General features: G+C 38.8%; 1 protein-coding gene across 1 annotated transcript in view; it reads right to left on the bottom strand.

Moving 5' to 3' along the window:
• dctd (dCMP deaminase) overlaps nucleotides 1–24,927 on the bottom strand; it is a 300,948-nt gene that overhangs the window by 26,664 nt on the left and 249,357 nt on the right. The window contains exon 5 of the mRNA XM_039751047.1: nucleotides 7,058–7,154. Coding sequence (XP_039606981.1) covers nucleotides 7,058–7,154 — 97 coding nt within the window. The remainder of the gene's footprint in view (nucleotides 1–7,057; nucleotides 7,155–24,927) is intronic.

The raw sequence follows: 24,927 nt of genomic DNA, 5'->3' as shown, positions 1-24,927 counted from the left end.
AATGTTACTGTCTTGCATGTTGTATGAGCCTGCATACTCTATGATTTCACATACATATCACATACATTTTACACAGCAAAGTCATGCAAAGTCTGATCTCGCTCAAAGCAGCCAATTTCAGTCATTGCCACATTGCACTGCTTAAAATACGTGTTGTTTTGGTGCCTACTTTTCAATTGTCTGTTGCTGCACTTTCTCACATATATTGTTAGTGTGTACTGTAGAGAGACAAGTCACCCTTTTGCCATTGTGCCATTCCACTGCCACCAAGTTTTCTGCCTGCATGAAAACCATATTGTCACCTCTTTTCATTATAGCCTGGCTCACCCCATGGGATTTGCTTCTGTTTATTACAGAAGTGAATAAAACTTTGCAGCAGCACGTACCTATCACCATGCTGCATAACCTGTCCAAAGCCACCAGGGGACAAAGCACGTTTGGACCAATGCTCCCTGAAGTTATATCACCAGTTCTGTCCCATCTCTATTTGTAATACCACAGCACGCTTCATCTCGCCTTTTGTTGTGGGTTTACACTTTGAAAAACGAGAATGCGATGCAAACGCAGCCCGCTATTAAAAAAATTTCTCTGCCTACCTGTTTGTCTCGTCTGACGGTAGCTGAAAAGCAGCATCAGGAGAGAGCAGCCTGAAGTACAGCAGCTGGTGATCCGTCGTGTCCAACAGCAAGCCATGCCGTCTTGTGAAGTCCAGTAGCCAGATCGGCTCTCAACGGATCAATATCTGTGTATTTATCCCACACGAACCTTGCCGTAGATGCATCGGCTGCGCGAAGGCGCTCAACTGGCAGCAGATCCGCTGGCATGGCATCGGCTGGTGTTTGATCAGCTGATGCCGGCTTCTCACTCTCTTGCTCGATCTCCTGATCACTGTCAATAAAATCCGATTCTGAAAAATCAGAGTCCAACTCCACGATAATGCGCAAAACATTGTCTGCCGAGTGTTTTCTTTTTTGCACTCGCTTCGCTCCCTTGTCACATGTCGATGCCATCTTGCCATTGTTTACATTTCGCAACTCACACACACACAAGGATTAGTTGCCGATCAACGAGTCTAGCATTCCTCCAAGCACAGAGGGAATGCCTGTGACATGACAGTGAGATTTGTCGCCATTAACAGCTAATTATCGCCCTCTATCCCTGGATGTCGACTTTAGTCAACATGCGCCCTCAACCCCTCCTGTCGACAAAAGTCGACATCCGCCCTAAAAGAGCTAAGTCCTTGAAGTGATTTTGTTATTATGGCATTGATTTGTGGTTAAAATAGACCTTTTCAGCCACCGCAAGGCACGGGCTGCTCGATTTCTTTCAACCCGTGCTGCATTTGTGGCTGCTCGAGCTTCTTCAGTTGCTTGTGTTTGGCTGGCACGATGTCAGTTGCGTTAGTAGCATTCTGTAGCGCATGTTCTTCATCTGTCCTTTGTGTCCGATTTGTACGATTTCTTTCAGCGTTAGTAGCATTTGTAGCCGTACGCTGCTTATCCATTTATTGTGCTCGTTGTATAGATGTAATGGCATCAGCAAGTCTACGTTCCGTGTCAGTCATGTGACTTAGTTTCCTACGATCCTTCCCGCAGCTCTTGTGGCTGCTCGAGGTATTGCTGCGAACACCATACATACAAATAGTATCAAATTATATATAAGGATAAACGATATACATTTAACAGCCTGTACTATGTTTTCTAATGGTTAAATTGCAGTTACTTGACTTTGCAAGAGCATTACAATTAGAAGTAGGAAATATGAAGTCAGAGAAATCCGTAGACATTGATAGAGGTGGGTGCTTGTAAAAGGGGGAATGAGTTCTCGATTTTATTGCATTCACATATGAAAAGATTGACTCACATGTATACGTCGTAGCAAACATTGTTAGAAGAAAGATAGCCAACATTTTAGCATTTGGGAACTGGGCCTGCTTCATTTCTGTCCAAAATTTTATATATTCCACAGATCGAGGCACCTGTTTCAATTCAGATGGTTCTTGGAATTCTTATCAGTTCTAATTCCAGGGAAACTTTATCAAGTGGCACAAGCACCTGTTTGGCTTCTGATGCAAATTCTCCTCCTACATCAGTTGTCAATGGATTCTTCAAGAATTTCATCACCTCAGTGGGAATGTCAAAGTTATCAAACCTTGCCGGAAAGTTCACCCTTAACTTGTCTAAAAATGCTGCTATTGTTGTGGTAATTTGTGCAGATGCAGAGCAATTTACTTGATCACACAGTGTTGGGAAATGAAGCATTCTCCCAGTGGTTAAATCATCAGAAAACAAGTCCAGTTCCTTTTAAAAACTGTCAAGTTTTTCTACAAGACTGCTGACTGTTTTGTCCTTTCCTTGCAAACCAAGATTAAGTCCTCTTAAATGTTGGAAAATATAATTCAGGAAGAACACTTCTGCCATGAACTTCTCATCTAGCATTTTGGATATAAATGCCTCTGTCTTCTTAAGATGACAGCTGCATAGAAAAGCAACAATTTCCTGCCTTCACAAACCTGTTTAAGTGCACTGCCATTACTTAGCCACCTAACATCATTATGCACAAGTAAATCATTGTGCTCGGCTGACATATCAGACAGGATTTCGTGAAACAAGCGGTGTTGTAGGCTCGAAGTTGCTCTGATGAAATTGATCATCAACAGAACACTTTCTATTGTGTTTTTTTAACTCAACGTTGAGTTTTGTGTGCAGAATGCTTTGATGTATCAGGCAATGTAAAGAGTTCATCTGCGGTGCAAGTTCAGCCAGGCGGGCTGACAGACCTTGCAACCTTCCTGCCATGGAAAGGGCGCCAAACTATTACTAGCAGGTTTATTCGTTGTAAATTTAATCCGTTTTTCATTAAAAGATAAAATAATTTGAATTTCCGCTGTTGTCTGTCCCTCCAGTGGAATTAGACTGAAAAGTCCTTGGGGAAGCACTTCTCATCGAAAAATCTCAAATGGAGACATAGTTGTGCAATGTCACCACCATCTGTGAACTCATCAACAGCTAGCAACATTACATTGTCCTTTTTCAATCTTTAAAAGGGTTCTGAAAACATCACTTGCTAGTACTTCAACTCTTCAAATAAATGGATGAAGTTGGGCTCTTTCTTACTTTCTTCTCTGTCACTGCCTCCTCCATAGTAGCTAACATGAATTGTTTCACAATCTCTGAGTCAGTAAACATTTTCTTACTTTTTCTCATAATCTATTCTACACAGACTCTTTTTTAAGATTGAGAAAGACATAGTTGTAGATATCTGTTAGTTTGAAAACAGGAGCAGTGGAATCATGGCTCCTAGTAAAGCTTCGAGGCATCTAAACCTGGTGTGACCGCAAAGGTAGGGGCAAAGAGAACAAGCCGCTTTCTATTCGGGGAATTTGAATTCTATGCATTGGCGCGAAGAAACAAGTTGATCTGCGATGATAAATGCATTTTAATGGGCTAGATAATTTTTTTTATGGGCCGCTATTTGAAGAGCCCTGCACAACAACATCCCTTAGAAGACTGCAAAAATAATCCAAAGCCTGGACAAAGATACTACCTGCAGTCCTGTCAGTGTCATTCACTGTTAAACACCAGAGTCAGACAAGGATGTCTCCTGTCACAAATTTTCTTCTTAGTTGAAATCAACTTGTTGAAAAACATGGTAATGTGCCACCCAAGGCATACAGTTAGGTCTGTAAGTAGTAGGACAGTGATACATGAATATAACTATCATTTTCAATACTTGACAGAAAATCATTTGCAGTCATCCCATGGCCTTCTCCAAGTGCTGGGTTTCCACCCTAGTGATGTTTTGCCAGGCCTTTAGTGCAGTTGTCTTCTGATGCTGCTTGTTCATTGGACTTTCTGCCTTCTACCTTCAGCAAGTGAAATGCATGTCCAATTGATTTGACGTCAGTTGATTGACTTGGTCATTGAAAAATATTCCATTTCTATGACTTAAAAAGCTCTTGGTTTACTGTCATGGTATATTTTGGCTGACTCTCCTTCTGTACTGTGAAGCAGCATCCTATCAGATTTGCAGTAGTTGTCTAAATCTAAGCAGACTGTATAGCCCTGTACACTTCAGAATTCATTCAGCAACTTCTGTCACCAGTCATATCATCAATAAACACCATTGACAGTTATGCATGCCCATGCCATAACACTGCCTCCACTATGTTTCACACACGACGTGGTATGCTACATATTATGACCCATTCCTTTTCTTTCTATATTCTTTGGTATCCATCATTCTGATCTTAATTTAATTTCTCCAAAGAAAACTGTTCCAAAACTGACCTGTTTTTAAAAAAATATTTTCTGGCAACGTCTTATCTGTCCTTCCTTTGCCCAAGGATTACCAATGGTCTGCACCTTGTGGTAAGCTCTCTGTATTTACTTTACTCTTACTGAAGTCTTCCTTTGATTGTAGACTTTGGCAATGATAGGCCTGCCTCCCAGAGAGTGTTCTTGGTTTAAAATCAAGTCTAAATGATATGGGTAACCAATGTAATGATGCTAAAAAACGGCAAGATGTGTTCAGATTTTCTTCTCACGATTCTAGCTGCTGCATTCTGCACTAATTGCAACTGATGTCTTTCTTAGGTAGTCCTTTTAGAAGTGCATTACAGTAATCCAGACAACTACAAACAAAGGCATGAACTAATTTTTCAGCATCTTGTAACCTTACAAGAGGTCTAACTTTTACTGTATTTCATAAAGCATTAGAAGTGGACCTGATACAATGATTCTCGCAGCTGGGCTTCTATCCTTTGTAGCCTGAATGAGGGACATGATGTTCACCTTCAGAACTCCAAATGTCAATAACAATTGTTGTTGACGCCAGCATGGATTACAATTGTCCCAGTAGTCCTGTTCTTATGCTTCTCAAGGACTGTTGGGCTCTTCTTTCTACATCTTTAACTCATGTTCCTGGGAAACATGATACACACATTTAATGGTTGGGTAAACACAAGTTCAGGGAGCACATGATCGAGTCTCCTATAACGATCATGTCACCCCTGTTTGCAGGAAAAACAGGGGAGTGGAGATAGTTGTGGTGGAGATGACTTGAACTTGGGTCCCTTCTTCTGTTATAATTGTTTCCAGGTTCTGTCGTTATTGTCATCTGAAGCAGGAGCAAATGTAAAGCTGACTCGGCCAGGGTACAAGGAGCACGACGAGTAGTAGAGGTAGATGAATCGACCCCGGACATCAACAAAGTCTGTAAGAGGCAACCTTTCTGATCCCTGAGATGCTTTCATCTGGCAAGGACCTGTTGAGTCTGCATTTCTAAGAATTCCAATTCTTAGGCAATACGTTGAAGCTTGTGGCCAGCCTCAGCCATCTTTAAAGTGAAATTACACAGCTGCAGCAGCAGCGCTAGAAAATTTCCAGAAAAGGGCTACTAGGCTGATTCCAGGGTTATTGGATGCATTATGAGGAAAGATTAAAAGAACTGAGCCTTTTCAGCTTAAGGAAAAGAAGATTAAGAGGAGTCATGATCAAAGTGTTTAAAATTATAAAGGAATTAGTACAGTGGATCAAGACTGATATTTTAAAATCAGTTCAACAAGAACAAGGGGACACAGAAATTTATTAAGGGTAAATTTTGCACAAACATTACAAGTTTTTCTTTACATGGAGAACCATAGACACATGGAATAGGATACAAAGTAGTGTGGTAGACAGTAAGACTTTAGGGACTTTCAAAACTAGACTTGATGTTATTTTAGAAGAATTGGGTAAACAGGAATGGTGTGCTTTGTTGGGCTGAATGGCCTGTTCTCGCCTTGGTTGTTCTAATGTTCTAATTTCAGGTCAGACGGTATTAAAAGTTCCTTTTAAGGTTTGAAAAAAAGTAACACAGTAACACAAAAAAGTAACTGGTATTTTTATTTCAATAAAATAATTATTGCATTATGCATTGTTACTTTAAAAAGTAATCTGACTACATAAAAAATGTTGCTTTTAACACGTTACCCCCAACACTGCTTAAAACAGTGCTGGATGGTGCAAACACATGAACAGAATTTATCATACAGTTTCAGAGGCTACAAGCGATACAGACACATAAACTTGCTGTCAAGCCACTTCTGCTGCTACCCAGCTACAGGATTGTGACCAGCAATTTGAAAGTGTACAGTTTCAAGCCATATAAGCAATAACAGCAGCTTTTAGAGTTGTCATTGATCCAACAGTTTAAAACCATACTCTTTCAAATTGCCAGTTTACGGATCCTGATCATGTGCATGGATGCATGATGCATGGATTGCTAATGTGAAATGGTGCAAATTTTTATCAAAAGAAAGGAAGGTGTTTAGGGCTCCACCCCCCACCTGGCTCGCAGGCCTGTGGGATTTCCTGCCTACTCCACATGACTGCTATGCCATTGAGAACATGACCATCAAGGACAGAGATACACTATAAGCTGACATATTTATTGTCATACTGAGAAAAATTAGCAAAACACTGAAAGAGCAAAATAGAGTTCAGTTAATCTATTAATAGCCTTCTCATGGTAGTGTCAATGTATGGAAAAAGGAAGGGTTTTAATTATGCTGTATATTAACTTGCTACATTTATATTTCAATGAATTATTAATTTAAGAGTTTTGCATTGTATTGTGCTGGTTTTCTAAAACAGGTCTTGTTTTTATTAAAATTGTGCAAACTAATCAAAATGTTAGCTGTACAGACAAATGCATCCATCCATTACCCAACCCGTTATATCCTAACTACAGGGTCACGGGGGTCTGCTGTTGCTAATCCTAGCCAACACTGGGCACAAGGCAGGAAAAAAACCCCGGGCAGGGCGCCAGCCCACTGCAGCAGACAAATACAGTGTATGACATTTAGTAAATTTAATGATAATATTCACTCCAAACATTTGACTTTGTTTGAAAGGCCACAATATAATTCACATTCCAGGAACATTTGGGGTTCCTGGTTCGCTTTAACGAACGCAAACTTCTTACCAGCAGAATCACTGAAAGACTTAGGGTTTGAAAAAGTACTTTCAGAGCAACATTCAAAACCCATTACATTCAAAACCTTATGGAAACTTACTTGTACTCAATCCCAGCCAAGTCAAACAAACGTCTGGATGCTGCCATTTCTGGAGTATCATGGTATTTGTCAGACATATAAATCACATCCTTTATACCTACAAATATAAAGAAAACAAAATAAATTATTATCTCAAGCTGCAGCTTTACACACATGTGGAGCAGAAATTGCTTACTTTAGCTAATATAGAATGGTGTTTTATAGACCAGCTAAAACAGTAATCAAGTTTTATGGTTTCAAGTCACCTAGATAGCTCAGACACACCGCTGTTATCTTTTAAGCATAAGTCACTATCCAAATAGGGGGTAAATATTATATAAGTTTTTTCTTTAATGAAAAGCAGACTCATTTATATAGGAGCACTCAAGTTCACTGCTGGATGTGAAGAAATCATAAGCGGATGTAACTGTTTGCCAAAGGTCAAACAGTAGGCTACCGACTAGGCAGAGTTCAAAGCTGTTGTGATTCATTCTGTTTAAAAAAAAAACAAAAAAAAAAAAACAGCTTTCTAAAGTGATTTTCCAATTAGTTGGAAGTACTAATTAAAAAAGTAGCATGTCAAGCGTTATTTGAAAATTCAAGAATAATCATTTTCTTTATTTACCAACTAATTTTAAAACATCACATAAAAAGTAAATGAAAACCTTGAAGAAAACAAGATCTTTTGGTAATTAAAACAAACAGCAAATTTTAAGTATACAGTATAGGATACTTATTTTTAACAAAACTTTTTATTGTCCTTTATACAGTAACATTTGAAGACAGAGGGACTTCCATTGATATTACAGGCTTAAATCTTTGAGATCCTTAACTGTGTATTCTCATGTGCCTTTCTTATTACAATAATACTGTAAATTCTCTTAGATATAGAAAAAAATAAATATCTTTTTAAGTTTTTCAAACTAAATAAATACTCCACAATTCAACACAATGTTATAGTATCTTTTATAGGAAAATTTTTGTTTGATTTGGAAAAATTGTAATTGGTCTTTAACTGTCCTGTCCCACCATTTGTCAATGTTTGCTAAAAAAAAAAAATACCAGCAAACTTAGGAAAATTTTCTAATTTTGATGTTTCAACGTTGTCATTGGTTTTGACATTAAAAAATTTTGCCAAATATTTAAACAACTTTGTTTTTTCACCTTTGCTAACAACCACAGCAATTCTTCTGTTTTATATTTAAAGAATAGAGACCTCTTGATCTATATATATATATATATATATGTATACACACATATATATATATATATATTCAACTTACATTCCTACCAAAGATATTTCTGTTGACTAAATAGAACCTACTTATATCCAAATAGAACTTGAAAAGATATATTTGTTCGAATCTGATTGCGCAATTTAGATCGACTTGACGCGCACTACATCGAGCCTGCGAGCTAATGAGCTGTCGCCTGCCTGAGTAAGTCACCCTCGCTTCGCTCTTACTTTTTTACAGTTCATTTAATCATGGCTAGTCTGGAAAAAATTAGAAAATGGAAGGAGGATTAGAATGAGTATGGCTTTAGCAAAACAATTATTAATGGCGAATAAACTATCCATTATTCATAAAGCTTCAATTGATGATCTGTTTTTCTGCGTTAACCTCATATTTTTTCATACTTCTTCTCAAACCAAGAGGGTGCGAGGATAAAATGAATCGGGAAGCGCTGAGATATATATATATATACTAGCAAAATACCCGCGCTTCGCAGCGGAGAAGTAGTGTGTTAAAGAAGCAATGAAAAGAAAAGGAAACATTTTGAAAATAACGTAACCTGATTGTCAATGTAATTGTTTTGTCACTGTTGTGAGTGATGAGTGTTGTTGTCATATATATATATATTTACACACACACACATAAACATATATATATATATACATATCTATACATATACACATATATACATACATATATATCTACATATATACACACACATATATATATATATACATACATACACACACATATATAAACATATATATACATATACATACATATCTACATATATACACACACAGCTATTTCGTATCAGTGCAATACGCTGTTTGTTAAAACGGTTGACTCCGCTCTTACGTGCAATAACAAATCAAATCATTCAGTTGTCTTTGCTCATATGTCATTTTAGAGCTGGACGCCTGGCATCTTTTTGGCCACAGGTTCGTTTCTGTTTGCTGTGAGGTTCTGTGTTGTGGAGATTCTCAGGATGGATTGCAGGTGCTCATCAGTGAGGCGACTCCTGTGTGCTGTTTTGTTAGTCTTTATCACTGAGAAGAGCTTCTCACACAGATATGTGCTACCAAACATGCACAAGGTTCGAGCTGCATGTAGACGGACTTTTTTTGTTCATCAAAGTCACCAAAGCGCCGTGCAAACTCAGTGCGCAGTGCGCTCAGTTTATCAGCAAAGTGCGTATTTGGGAACACCGTAGTGACGACTTGGTTTAACAGTACTTGGCAACAGGGAAAGTGGGGCAAGGTGAACTGGTGCATTTGTGTCTCCCATAAAAGCAGCTTCACTTGAAATCACTTTGTGATTGTGCACGGGTTAAAACGTCCGCTGAAGTGTCAGATTCTTATTTAATTATGCTGTTTTCTGTATCTTCTGAATTGCATTCAGGTTACCCTGATGCAAGGCAGCTGAAGCGCTGCATTATGGGATCTGTAGTTTATTGTGTTACCAGCGCTTCATATACCCGGCTTTAATAACAATAATACAGTATATAAAATGATCTCGGGGCGGATATAATTACACGGGCGGATGTGGCCCGCGCCCTTGAGTTTGACACATATGGACTAAATAGAACTTGAAAAGATATGTTTTTCAAATGTGATCGCAATTCAGATAGAGTTGACGCCAAGACTACAGCCTGCATGCCTCAATGAGTCATCCTCCCTCGCTCTTACTTTTTACCGCTCATCTAATGAATACACTGAGTATGGCTTTACCAAAACAATCATTGATGGCGAATAAAGTATCCATTATTCGAGTATGTAGAGCGGGATATATATATATATATATATATATATATATATATATACCCGCGTCGCAGCGAGAAGTAGTGTGTTAAAAAGGTAGAAAAGAAAAGGGAACATTTTAAAAATAACGTAACATGACTGTCAATATACAGTATTTGTTTTGTGAGTGTTACTGAGTGTTGCTGTCATCAAGGATTTGATTATCATTATTTCTTTCAATCAGGTTCGTATTTGTAGGATGTGTTGTGTTCAAGTTACATTCCGTGTTTGTCAATCGTTGTAAAGATGACAGGTTTCATTCATCGATTCGTTTCTTACTGCATCAATAAACAGCTCGTCTTCTTCTTTATCTGAGACCTGACACACTGCATGCACGGGTTTTTTACACTGTCTTCCTTTAGCGGGACATTGACTTTTTCCACCGTGTGCTTTGTTTCCGCAGTAGCTGGATTTATGAATGTGCTTATCAGACGCTTCATATTTTTTGCTGCCTTTTCAATTGTGTAATTCGGTTTTTGTTCAGCGCTCTTGGAACTGTTGCCTTTTATCTGTGCACTGCGTCAGTTCACGTGAGCCGCTCGGTGTACATGCATCGAAGGTTCCCAGCTGTGCTGGTGCCATCTCGTGCTATGTCCATAGCTTTATTTAATGTTACCTTAGTCCTGGCACTTAAAACTTTCTCTCGCAGTTTCGCTGAGTTTGTGTCAAACACCACCCTGACCATCTCATCTTCCTCTCCATAAGCACAGTCCTTCACCCGTGAATATTTACCCGTGGCAGTTTGCTATTGGATTGCCGCTGACGGACGGCCTTATATGGGCAGGCACTAAATTACAAACGCCAGCGCAGCCTGTCTATGAACTTAATTTAAAGTGTAGGTTTACATCGTGCTTTGTTTCCAGTAGCAGAACTCATGAATATGGTTGTATATGTCACTCGCTCGCTTCTTATTGTTTCGCTGCCTTCTCAATTATATAATGCATGTTTTCTTCAGCGCTTTTTTGAGGTCTTCCTGGTTTTCTATGTACTGCGTGATTACGTGGGAGGCGTGATGATGTCACACGAAACTCCGCCCCCACGGCGTTGAAGCTCATCTCCATTACAGTAAATGGAGAAAACTGCTTCCAGTTATGACCATTACGCGTAGAATTTCGATATAAAACCTGCCCAACTTTTGTAAGGAAGCTGTAAGGAATGAACCTGCCAAATTTCAGCCTTCCACCCACACGGGAAGTTGGAGAATTAGTGGTGAGTCAGTGAGTGAGTGAGTGAGTGAGTGAGTGAGTGAGGGCTTTGCCTTTTATTAGTATAGATATATATTGAAATAGTTTTACTCTCAAATAATGCAAACAATACACAGCACGTGTTTCACCCTAATTCTGGGCTCATCAGGCGTACACACTCACTGAACTCCCTCTCAGGAATTGAACCTTGGACGTCAGTGCTAGAGGTGAAGCCTCTCGTGTTGCGCCACGGCGTGTGGTTCATTTATTTGACAGTATGTAGATCGGGTATATATATATATATATATATATATATATATATATATATATATATAAGATAACTCTTGTAGCCACAATAAATACCTTATTATTTATTAATTCATTAATTATTATTAAATATTAATTTATTAATTAATTTATAATTTATTATTAAACCAGGGATGAACAAGTTCCTTTCTACTGCAGCCACAGCCATGACACACATAACAAAAACATCAATAATAACTCATAAACTTGCAATATTATTTAGGAAAATCGCAACATTTTACTCACCAAAAATTCAGATTATTTGTAAACAAAATCCATCCTCCTCTCTTTCCTCAAAAACAGTTCAATTACTCTGTCATACTCATTATCTGTGCGCTTCAGTTTCATCAAAATCTCACTTTCTATTGCCATCGAAGCTAATGCTGAAAGGCGAACTCGCCCTATGTTATTTCTGGCACAAGTCTGAATTTGCTTTAGGGCTGAAAATGTCCGCTCGACAGAAGTAGTGTACACGGGAATGCTCACTGCCAAATATACCAATGTGAACAGCTGCCCCATGCTCTCATTCAGATTTTTCTAATGAAGGAATTCAAGGAGATCAGTGGGAGATTTTCCTGCAAAATCATCCATGGCATACATTACAGTCAGTTCTGTTTTTAGCCGAGACAGATCAAAAAGCACTCCGTGGCTCTTGTGTTAAAGTGGAGAAGGCTGCATGCATGAAATTTTTCTTGTATTCCCGAAACTTCTGGGGCTCGAGGAGCGTGACAAACATCAGGTTTTCGTGGTCTTGAAATCTGGTCTGTGTCTGGCTAATAATATTGTCCAGAATCCTGCCATGGAGTTGGCCGTAGTGCATGCGACGATCTTTCGCTCGGAGCGTTTGCGGTGCGTTCAGTGGCCTCGTATCATATCGGCTTCTATCCAGTCAATGGGTCTGAATACAGTGATGTTGCCGTACGCCTGCTAGAGGGCCCAACTGACACCAACTCAAAATCTGATTGGTTGAAGCAACAGGTTACTCGACAATTATTCTGTGTTAGAGTGCCTGCACAACGGATTGTGAAAGCCTCTCTGCCTGACAACAAATGATGGCTGAAATGTGATTGGTTAAATGTTAATACGAAACCCCCCCTCCCACGGCTATCGAGTTGCAGTCTATTCTCTCTGCGTGGCAACAAATGACGGCTGAAATGTGATTGGTTAAATGCTTTAATATGAAACTCCGCCTCCCATGGCTATCGAGCTGCAGTCTACTACAGTATATGGACGAAAATACGTTCTAGTTATGACCATTACTCGTAGAATTTCGAAATGAAACCTGACCAACTTTTGTAAGTAAGCTGTAAGGAATGAGCCTTCTACCTACACGGGAAGTTGGAGAATTAGTGATGAGTGAGTGAGTGAGTGAGGCAGTCAGTCAGTCAGTCAGTGAGGGCTTTGCCTTTTACTAGTTTAGATAAAAGCCAAATACCACTGACTCACTCATCACGAGATCTACTGAACCATGAGGACTTGAAATTTGGAATGTAGGTTACCCTTGGCACTAAGAAACGGTTTTAAAAATTTCGTATTTTCGTATTTCCATTCGTATGTCTGTCCGCTTTTCACAAGAGAACTACTTATTTAGATCGTGTTTTTTTCTATAATTTGCTTGAATATTCTGTTGATTTTGCGACTTTCTCAATGCGCTAAGTATCATAGTTCGCTTGCGGTACAGATTTATTAGCGCGAATCCAAGAGACGTTCATCAGGCTGCAGGGAGGGGGGCAGGGCCCTTCTCACTCTTGCATCTGCCTCAGGGCATAACCTTAACTCCGCTTAGTTAGCAAACGAGAGAACTACTTAACAGATTTAGATCATTTTTTTTTCTATAATTTGCTTGAACATTCCGGTTGATTCTGCAAATTCTCTCATTGCCCTAAGAATCATAGTTCACTTGCAGGAGCGATATATTCACGCTACAGAGGCTGCGGACCAAGGGGAGGGGGGAGTGTGACGTTATGAGTAGATAGCTGGTCAGGGCTCTCCTCACTGTCCTGTTTTCAGTATTATGAGGGTGAAGCTGCAGGGGATAGCTAGTATATATTATGAGACAACCAACTGGTATACATCTGGTTATGTTAGAGAGTTAATGATATGCCTTGAGTTTAATTGTAGTTTGTTCTATAATGTATATGAGTGCTTGAGCAGGTACTTTAAAAATAAAATTGGCAAACAAAATGAGGAAAGGAAACCATGACTTTCTTAAGAGAATTATTATTAAAATAAACAACAATTCTGAAATTGTTGTATTACTATTTGACGTAATAATTGCATTTCTCAACTTCATCTTTACTGAAGAATAATAAATCCAATCTGTGTCGATTTTCACTCAGTTTTTATGTAGTATGTAATTCAAATAATACAGACATAAGCTGTTCACTTAATTTTGTATTCTTATTTTTGCATTGTACTTTATTATTCTTCTCCCTGGAACAGGTTATCTACTGCTGCTGTGTATTCCCATAGGGGAAGCACAGTGTAGGTCATATTCATACTAACCAGTATATCACTTCAGGTCATCACCATAACACTGAATGCAGTTATGTTCTGATCAAAGGCATTATTATTTCATTTGTATTATTAATTATTCTGTAGTGCATTCCTGTAGCAAAAGTATTGTGTTAGTGTTCTTTAAACATAGAATGAATACTGTATATTATGTTCTCTAGACAAAGCCTTGCACCTTCGCATTAATATAAAACATACTTTTAACTTTGGTACTTGAGTAATTTTGAAAGCAGATACTTTTTATTTTTACTCAGTTTATTTTTGACTTAAATACTTCTTACTTCAGTGAAAGTAGAAATTTGATAAAGTACTTTAGACTTTCACTCAAGAATAATATCTGAATACTTTTTAGAACTCTGCTTATATGGTAACATTAAAACATGCATTTCAGTATCTTACAACATCTATACCTACCACATATTTTAAAATCTAATCCCCATCCTTCTTACAGTTTCAGAGGGCTGAAAAAAATCAAATGTGGATTAGAATCGTGTTGCGGATTAGATTTGCTGTTGAGAGCTGTATGTGCCGTAAGAACAAAATATTTGCATTATTACCTATTATACCTCTTATAGTAGGTCTTTTGGCTGAAAGGAAATTAATTAAAAATAAAAGAAAAGGGAAAAAGCATCAAGCTTCATTATTCATCAGACTCACTGTCATAACTCATAACTGAATCTTTGCCCGTGCTTTCCTTCCAGTCACTATCATCTTTATCTTCACCATTGTACTCCCATAAAATGTCATCTTCTGATCCATCAAAACTAATCAATTGCTTATGCATCACTTCTGGATAGATCAGACGATAATGCTCTCCGGGGTGGCTTTCCATGCAGCCAACACCCACTGTGCTACTTCTCACCCACTGTGCTACTACTGAAGGAGCTATACATTTGATTTTTCCCCATTTCTGTTAACTCACAGGAAGGATCCGCAATCCAGGTCAGGTAGTGTTGCCTCACCTGTCTTTAAAGTGATTGATAATGGATACTTTCATTGGTTGCAACATTGATGTCATTCCCCCCGAGATGACAAGAAGCTCAGTTTTCATCTTGCGGAGCTGGTCTTTCATGGAATCAGCGAGATGTCCTTTGAATTCATCAAGGACTAGCATTGATGATTAATTTAAGAGGGCTCCAGGCCTGCAACCTCATACTATTTTCAGCCATTCCAACATCAGCTCCTCCGTCATCCATCCATTTTCCTGGGCCCTGACTACAATGTCCTTCGAAAACGCCTCTGATTTGGGTAAAGTCTTCCTTTTCAAAATTAGCAAGGGTGGTAGTTTTCCCCCCATCAGCAATTACTGCCAGCATCACTGTTAGGCAAAGCTTTTCACACCCTGTGGTTTTCAAAAGTACCTCTTTCAAGCCTTTCTTTTCCAACCTGTAGTTTAGCGACATATCACAATAAATGGCTGTTTCATTGGCATTGGCCATTTGACCCTACAGAAAATATCCCGTCTCCTTCAGGTTGGTAATGTACCACTGATAATTTAACAACTTTTGTTTAAAAACCTTTTGGGAGCTTCTGACATATCATTGTCCTATGCTGCAGTGGCAGCCCCATTTAGTGCATGAACCTCATGGCTCATTCTTTACTGAGTATAAAACAACTCTGAGGAATGTTCATGGATCTAGCCTTCTTCATTGCCTCCCTGCAAAGTTGATCATAACTCACAAACAGTCCGGTCTTGTGTCTCTCTTGAAAGAATGTGAGGACTGCATCATCAATTTCAGGAAATTGCCCTTTCTTGGGTCCAGTGAATTTATTTCAGGACACCTCACAGCCACTGATTGCTGCCTTGTGTTTCTGCCACAGTTGTTGAATGTTGCTTTCATAAGCTCCAAAAATTACAGCGGCTTCTCCTTTGTGCACCAAATAACTTCACATTTGAACTTTGCCATATATGAGTCTTTTAGATTTCTGCCATCCCTCTTCCATAACTACAGTAAACGAAAAACTGGAACAAGCACCTCCCATGTTTCAACAACTAACACAAAAGGATTGTGGCGCGATCTGACAAGGGGTGGTTGAAGAAAAGGTGCATATTAGAACCACAAACACATTTTTTTTTTCATTTAAGAAATGAACAAAAACTGAATGCAGATTAGATTCAGGTGCAGGTTAGATTAGAAAATATACAGTATTTTCTATACAAATATATCAATTCTGTTTTATATTCTATTTCACTGTCAGGTTTGAGAATATTATGTTATGTTCCTAGGTTTCTGTGCTTTGACTTTTGTTCTTGACTCACAGTAGTACTGACTTTGAGCATGAGTTTTTGTTTTGATTAGGTTGCTAATCATTTCTTGCCCAAGTGTTTTGATCTCATCTCCATCCAGGCTACTCTTCCTTTTGTTTTACCCCATATTTTCTCCACCTTCCTCTGGTTTTTCTGAATGGGATGAAAGAACATTGGACACCTTCTCAGACTTCCATGGGCTCACCAAAAAAAGGATGGCTGACCCCAGCTTGCCAAGCTACAGCCGACATTTTCTCACTTGTCAACCAGGAGGTACAACAGTCCTACCTTCCTTACCCCGAGTCTCAATCTTTTCAGAGTTTCAAACATTTGTAGGCAAAGGTTTTAAGTGTGAGTATTACTCATACATATTATTTTATTTACAATGGGAATCCATTGTAACTGACCGGTGAATCTAACAGGGAGATGAGATGAGTCAAGTGTTATATAATACTTAAGTACTGATACTGCCAAGCAAGCAACCTCTGCAGTAACCTATCCATGTTTGGAGGTTGTACGTACAAAGAGAAAGCATTCAATCTCAGACACTTGCATGGAACCCCAGAGGTCACCTATGAATGTGCCTGTACCTTGGACAAAACGCTTTCCCGCACTCTCTCCCGAAGTTGGAAAAGCGCCGACTGCAGGAAACTCTGAATGTATCAAGTTTTGGCCAAGTACAGCTCCCTGATTACTATATTATTGTGAGCGTTAAGCCTATTTTAAACAGAAGCCAAAGTATAATCTTCCATTAGTGTTACTGATTCTTTCTTCCTTTTAGAATCACCACTGTACCTCTAGGGAAAGATATATCTACTATGCAATCTTTATGAAATTATTCCCAGGGAGCATGCACCCCTTGCTGCATACAGCATTGTAATAATATTCTGGTGCCCCAGTCCTTACAGATTCTGTCAGTGTCAGTCAGTCACAAATTTCTCTCTTATTCTAGTTTCCCTGTCAATCACACTTGGTAGGCATCCATTAAGTTGCCAGCATTCCACTCTGGTTATTCTACTCGATCCTCTTATCCTAAGCCGAAGTGCAAAAGATGCCTTATGTTTTGTTTTTTTTTCTCTCCAAGTTGTATAAAATAAGGTGGCAAGATAAAAAGGGTACCATATTTTTATATTACAGATTAGAGGTGCTGTTTCACCCCACATCACCAGCTTAGAATACAATAAGTGGACATTCCAGACACTTATTAGACAACAATTATATCTGTACTACACCATTACAGTGTTAGTAACAAAACTTAGACAGGAGTTTATCTTCCTATGCCATTTTACAACTCCTACTAACTAAGTATATTAACATTGTGAAAAACTGTGAATACTAATTTACAGTTTTATCAAGAAATAATATGCATCACTTCTAAGAAGATCAAGGTTCATGAAACACAGCATGACATAAAATCTATTATTTTAAATGTCATGTGCCGCGAGAATTAAAATGCATCTGCTTACAGTTGCCTTCCTTTACACTTGCTGGGTTCAGTTTCTCTTCAGAGATACAAAACATACTGCAAAGTTAAAAAACGCAGTCCATCCCTTTTGGTTAGCAGGATTACTTAAAGGTCTCGGAGAGCATAGGGAAAACAATTCTCTGGTCTGATGAGACTACAACTGTACTCTCTGGGCAGACCTCCACACACTGTGTCTGGCGAAGACAGAGCAATGCTCATCACCTAGCTAATTTAAGCTCTATGGTGAGGCATGGTAGTGTCACAGCATCAGTGGCAGGGACAGGAAGATTGGTCAAAACTGAGGAAAGGATGAATCAAGCCAGATATAGAGAGGTCCTTAAAGAAAACCTGCTACAGAGTGCATTCAATCTAATACTTCAGTGATAGTTCACTTTTCAGCAAGACTAGGACACAAATCATACAGTCAAGACAAAGGCGGAGTGGCTTCAGGACAAGTCTCTGGCTGTCATTGAGTGGCCTGGCCAAAGCCAAAATTTAAAATCCATAGAACATCTGTGGAAAGACCTAAAGATGGCAGTTTACAGACACTTTCTATGGAACGTAATGGTGCTTCAGAGGATCTGCCAGAAGAATGGAATAAACCGCAAGGGTCTAGGAGTGCAAAGCTTACAGAGGCTTACCCAAGGAGACCTAAAGCTGTAATTTTTTAATGATTTGCAAACCTTTATGAAAACATATTGTCACTATGAGTTACTGAGTGTAGAGTAATATGCAAACATGGCAAATTAAAGAGAGAAGGGGTCTGAATACTTTCTGAATCCAATGTATATGTCAGTTTTATATTGTTGAACTTCTTGTCCTGCTGTTTTATATCTTTTTGGAATTTGCCCTATGTGCCAAATATGTTACATTTCCTGTCAGTAAAGCACTTTGTGCTATACAAATAACAATCAGTCTTGTTGACTAATCAAGAACATATGGATCCAAAGATTAACCATCTGGATAAAACTAACTGCAAAAATTCTGGGATGGTCCCAGTGCAAAAAACTGCATGATGTGTAGTAAGACAGCAAATTGAGTACTTGAACAAAATGATAGAATTCCTAGGACACTGGTATATATATATATATATATATATATATATATATATATATATATATATATATATATATATATATATATATATATATATATACATACCTGTATACACACATACAGTATTTCTGAAACATTTTTACTAAAGGATTTGCCTAAAATGTGATGGACACTCACCCACATATTGATAAGTAAGAGAAAGTTGTAAGAGGATTTGAATAAAGTATAAGATTTAAAGAAGGAATAAGAGAACAGATACCAGAGGTTTTCCAGTGGTTTCAGCAGTACACAGACTTTTAAAGCTAAGCATAATTGAAGGCAAAAGTAAAACGATTATACAGAAATAACAAATTGACAACATAAATCTTGAAATGTGCATAAACATGTTGTGAGAAGTAAAAATGTCTTCTAATAAGCTTATCTTATGGTTGCCCCAGGTAAGGATTTGCAAAGCTGGCCACCAATAGGGAGGGAGGGAGGGAGGGAGGGAGCGAGGGAGGGAGAGAGAGAGAGAGAGAGAGGGAAAGAGAGAAATTAATTTGCCAGCCAATGTTTTTTCAGCCAAGCACCGAACTGGTGTAATACAAGATATGATAGGGCCAAAATGGAGTGTACAGTTTTTCATGCTGGGGTTTGCAAACAATATAAAAGATAGGATGTCAAGGGTCAATAAAAAAATTTAAAGGGGAAGGGCATATGAATGTAAGGAGTTCTTGATAGAAAAACCGAACAGGACAAATGATAATGGGCCGTCTTGATGGGTGCTCTATAATAATAATAATAATAATAATAATAATATTGCATTTTATTTATAGGGCACTTTACATTAGCAGTAAATCTCAAAGTGCTACATAAAAAGTTTAAACAAAGGCAAGATAAAAACAGAGATAAAACAACACTAATTATAGCTTTCCTAAATTGAAAAGTCTTTAGCTGTTTTTTAAAACAGCCCACAGTCTGCTGTGTTCTTATGCTCTCTGGTAGGGCATTCCAGAGCCGTGGAGCAGCGGCTGCAAAGGCTTGGTCACCCATTATATGAAGTTTGGTCACAGGGGGGCGAAGGCGGTAGATCTTTGCAAAACAGAGGTTTCTTGCAGTGGATTGTAGTAGAAGGACTTCCTTCAGATATTGTACAGCATTTCCTTGGATACACTGGTGACTAAACAGAGTTTGTATTCGATACAGAGGTGGATAGGGAGCCATGTAAGTGACCGAAGGATTGGTGAAATGTATTCATATTTCCGCACCCTCATCAGGATTCTTGCAGCGCTATTTTGAATTTGTTGGAGCTTTTGAATGCTCTTGCTGGGGATCCCGATAAGGAGTGCATTACAGTAATCCAGTCTGGATGAAACAAAGGCATGAACCAGCCTTTCATTGTCACAGAGGGAGAGGTAGGGATGGAAATTGGCTATGTTTTGGAGATGAAGGAATGCAATTTTACAAAGGTGATGGACATGTGTATCAAATGACAGATGGGAGTCTAACTTGACACCCATATTTGTAACAGAAGGGGAGAGGGTAATGGTATGGTCAGAAAGGGAAAGGGGGGGAAGGTGTTTGAGAGGGCTGAATGCGTGCTAAGGAGATGTGCTCCGAACATCTGCAGGCGAGCTGCGTGTTCTGCTTGTCGTCGTTTTAAGAGCCGGGAGCACATGAAGTGTGTCTGCCAAAAGCATTCCAACAACTGCTAGGTTAGATGTCCGTGAACTTGTTTTAAATTGTTTGTAAGTAGGATGTGACATGCAAAAGTCACCGTCTCACGGGTTTTGCTTCCTAAGGTTGTAATGTCTAGTCTTGCGTGTCATCAAAGTGTCTCTCCGAGATGATCAGGTCTCAGTCTCTTCGCCTGGTGCAGTCCTAGATGGTCTTACAGTGCAGTAGCACAAATCTGTTTTAATTACCTATACCACACTGTCAGCAGAAAGACTTGCGTAACTGGGAGAATCCCAGCTCACCTTTTTTTTTTAACTCAGTGAGTAATTGATGTTCTGATGTTATTTGAAACTGGAAAAAAATCAAATTCTTGCCTATAGGATCTGTTCAAAACTTTTTTATAATATGGCATGATTTAAATAATAAAATTTTAGAATAAGGTTATATTGGGAAAAAAATGACATTTTTCCTTTTTTTTCTTTTTTAACTATTTTTGCCCATGCTCTTGATTCTCCTTTATTCTCTTAGGTTTTGTCATTTTTCCTACTTTCTTTTAAAACTTTGATTTTTTTTTCTTTTTTCTAGTTTGACTATGAGGTCATTTGTTTTATTAGCTTCACATATGCACTACATAACAACTGGATAAACACGAATAAAAAAGTTGCTTTTAAAATTTGCATTTTGTGTGGCCTCCCACATAACAAAACTGAGGCATTTTGCTTTAGCATGCTGCTGTAAATTTTTCCCAGGGTAAATGTACTAATGACTGCATTTTGTGACCAAGTGCTTCAATTATGCTGTGGTCAGGGATATGTGGTAGCCAATCTCATATTGTTAGTGTTCTATCTGCAAACATCTGATTCAAGTATGTCTAAATTGTGTTTACAGTGTATTCTGGGTCATTATTATGCTGAAAAAGGAAGTGTTACCAGTAATTTGTTTTCTTACAGGCATATCATCATAAATAAAAATCTGTTTCTCAACACTCATCATTCCTTTGATTTTGATCAGATCCTCACACCAATGGCTGAAACGCATTCCACAGACCATATTTAAAGACAACACCATACTTCACATAAGTGTACTATTTCTTCTGACATACTGGAAACTTTCTGAACCAACACTTTCAGATTTGGACTAGCTGTTCTATAAGATTTATTTTTGCCTTTTGTTGTCACTCTTGGCCTTTTGATTTTTCATGTACTGCAATCTATACTCACTGGCCACTTTATTAGGTACACCTGTTCAACTGCTTGTTAACGCACATATCTAATCAGCCAATCACACAGCAGCAACTCAATGCATTTAGGCCATGTAGACTTTGTTAAGATGACCTGCTGAAGTTCAAACCATGCATGAGAACAGGGAAGAAAACTGATTAAAATTACTTTAAATGTGAGATAGTTGTTAGTAGCAGAAGGGCATGTCTGTCTATTTCAGAAACTGCTGATCTACTGTAATTTCAATGCACAATCATCTCTAGGGTTTATACAGAATGGTGCAAAAAAAGCAAAAATATCCAGTGAGCGTCAGTTCTCTGGGAGAAAATGCCATGTTGATGCCAGTGGCCCGAGGAGAATGGTCAGACAGGTTTGAGCTGATAGAAAGGCTAACATGAACTCAAATAATCAATCATTAAAACCGAGGTATGCAGAAGAGCATCTTTGAATGCACAGTACATCAAATCTTGAAGCAGATGGGCTACAGCAGCTGGAGACCACACCGGGTATAATTAAGAACAGGCAACAGAGCCTAAAATTCACATGGACTCAGCAAAATTGGACAACAGAAGATTGAAAAAATGTTGCCTGGTCTGATGAGTCTCGATTTCTGCTGCGACATTTGGATGGCAGTGATATTTTCATAACGAAAACGAGAACTACAACTAAAAATAGTTTTTCATTTTACAAGAATGAGAACTGAAATTAAGGCAAACAGAGAAACTAAAACTAAATAAAAATCAGTGATATGTGAACTAAAACGAGAACGAAAATTAAGTAAAAACGAAAAAAACAACAATAGCATTTTCTATCAATTTGGTTCAGTTGTGCAGAGGGGCTGTTTGTAGGTCGCCCTGACCGTTCAGTTACGTTACGCTGTTCACTATGCAGTGATCTTGTAAAGGACGGTTGTTTGTTTGTTGAGCACATTTGGCTTGTTGGGTTGAAGCAGTAAGCACTTGTGGTTGACAATGGCACAGATGTTTGTGGGGAAAAACCGAAAAGAGTAACATGTGGAAATACTTTAATTACAACACAGATGATAATAAAGGCAAATGTAGAGTGCAAGAAGAAGAAACGAGCCTCAGAGTTTCAGTGCAGGACCAGCTGGATCAGTACTTAGTGGAGGTTCAGCACTTCTCTGGCACCATGACTGCACTTCATACAGGGACGTGCAATCCTTACCTGTCATAAAAAGTGTAAAAAAAAAAAAAAAAAAAAAACAATAATAATGATAACACAAACTAAATTTGTCCACTGGTCTGTGCTATAATTTTGTTTTCTGTATGATTCCAATTATTTTGATAATTTTTATAGTCATAATCACTGAATTTGCGTATTTCCTGATCAAATATAGGGGAGAAACTCAAGGTGTGACAGCGACAAGACTATTTGAGCCTCACTTCGGACTGGGCTATCCCTCACACACTAGGTTGATGCGTGCAGTGGGCGCATGCCTGTTGCTGTCTCTCTGTATGTCACCAATATAATGGTTGCACACGTGTTTATTATACACCCTGACTTTCCACAGTCTGGCTTATATCTTTAATGAATGTGTGTAACATATTAAGTCTTGCTGATCAGACATAAAACCACAGTGAAAAGGCACAAGGTGAGAAAGACAGTATTATATACCAAAGTACCACAGTACTGAAAGGGAAAGATGTGAGCCGAACAGGTGCTTGTTGTGGCTGTTCTTCTATGTAAGAGGCACCAATAAGTTAGCGATATCAGAAAGTCAAGTGCACTGCAGCAGTCCTTTTATTTCTATTTTTTGTTCCGACTGACTGCCAAAATGGAAGATTAAGACTAAAGGAAAATAAGGAGGACTTTTACAAGAACGTTGTAGCGGTGCCACATAGTTAGTGTTTAAATGTCAGTTCTGTGTGTGTCTCGTTTTCATTGTCCCATTGACTGCGTGTATGTGTATCAGTTAATGTTGTCCCCGTAAAGGAGGACGGATGATGGGAGGAGTTCACAACCACTAATCTGGAAAGCACCTGTGTATCAATTAATCAATTACTGCCGTCACTATTTAAGGAGAAAAGAAGGAAACGAAAGATAACTAGCACGAGAGAGAGAGAAAGAGGAGAACCAATACCGCATTCACGACTACAACCTGCCTGCCGATTCATTTGCATTTCGCTTTTGATCCAGTTTGTTTTTCATTCATCCGGACTGCCTTTCAACCTGCTTGCCGCTGAAGACCCCGGGGTCGAATCATCATTCGCCACACGCCGAGGAATCACGGTGAGGTTGTTCCAAACACCGGGAAATACAAACACTACAATTGCCGCTAATCAGTATCCGTATTCAGGACATTTATTCACATTCGGACTCAAGTTCACGATCATTCTGTTTGCTAGTCATTTGTCGATTGTGTGGTGTGTGTTATATGTTACGTGGACAAGGGAGGGGAATTATATATATATTTTCAGTTTTGCTTTGGGATTGTTGGGGTGGAGGAATATTTGGGTGTGCATTTGTCTTGTGGCGTGTCTTGTCTCATTTAATACATTTATTCCTGTTTAATTTTACATTCTGCCTACTGTGTCTTTGCATTTCAAACCGTCGATTGTGGGGAAAGTTTATCTGTGTAGGAGTATGGCTTGACAGGAAAGGTTTCTCAGTAAATTATCCAGGCCACAGGTCTTGGAGGTGTAGCTGCCGGCTGGGAATAAGGGGTCGGCCGTTACAACGTGACGGAGATTTTCGTGGAAAAGGATAGGCGCATGAACTTCATTTACAAATAAAGGTAAGACCATAAACGTTTTTCAATTTTACAAAAAAATAGGATCAGACTAAGAAAAAAAAATCCAATATTTAAATACAAAATTTTGACCATAAATAAAATATTCTTTTGTTTTTCTTGTTATCCTTTTGTTGAATAGTCTGTATTAAAACTAATTAAAGCATCAGTCATGAGCTATGGGTAGTGACCGAAAGAACGAGATCGCGAACATAAGCGGCTGAAATGAGTTTCCTGCGCAGGGTGTCTGGGCTTTCCCTTAAAGATAGGGTGAGAAGCTCAGTCATCCGGGAGGACGCCTTGGGATTCTCCCGGAAGAGCTGGAAGAAGTGGCCGGGGAGAGGGAAGTCTGTGCTTCTCTGCATAAGCTGCTTCCCCCGCGACCCCACCCCGGATAAGCGGAAGAGGATGGAAGATTGGATGGGTAGATGAATTAAAAGCTTTTAAAAACAACTAAAT

This window comes from Polypterus senegalus, chromosome 4 (genome assembly GCF_016835505.1).
Source record: "Polypterus senegalus isolate Bchr_013 chromosome 4, ASM1683550v1, whole genome shotgun sequence".
Classification (NCBI taxonomy): Eukaryota; Metazoa; Chordata; class Cladistia; order Polypteriformes; family Polypteridae; genus Polypterus; species Polypterus senegalus.
Note: the sequence above shows the minus strand (reverse complement) of the source record. Positions and strands in the feature narration are given on the sequence as shown.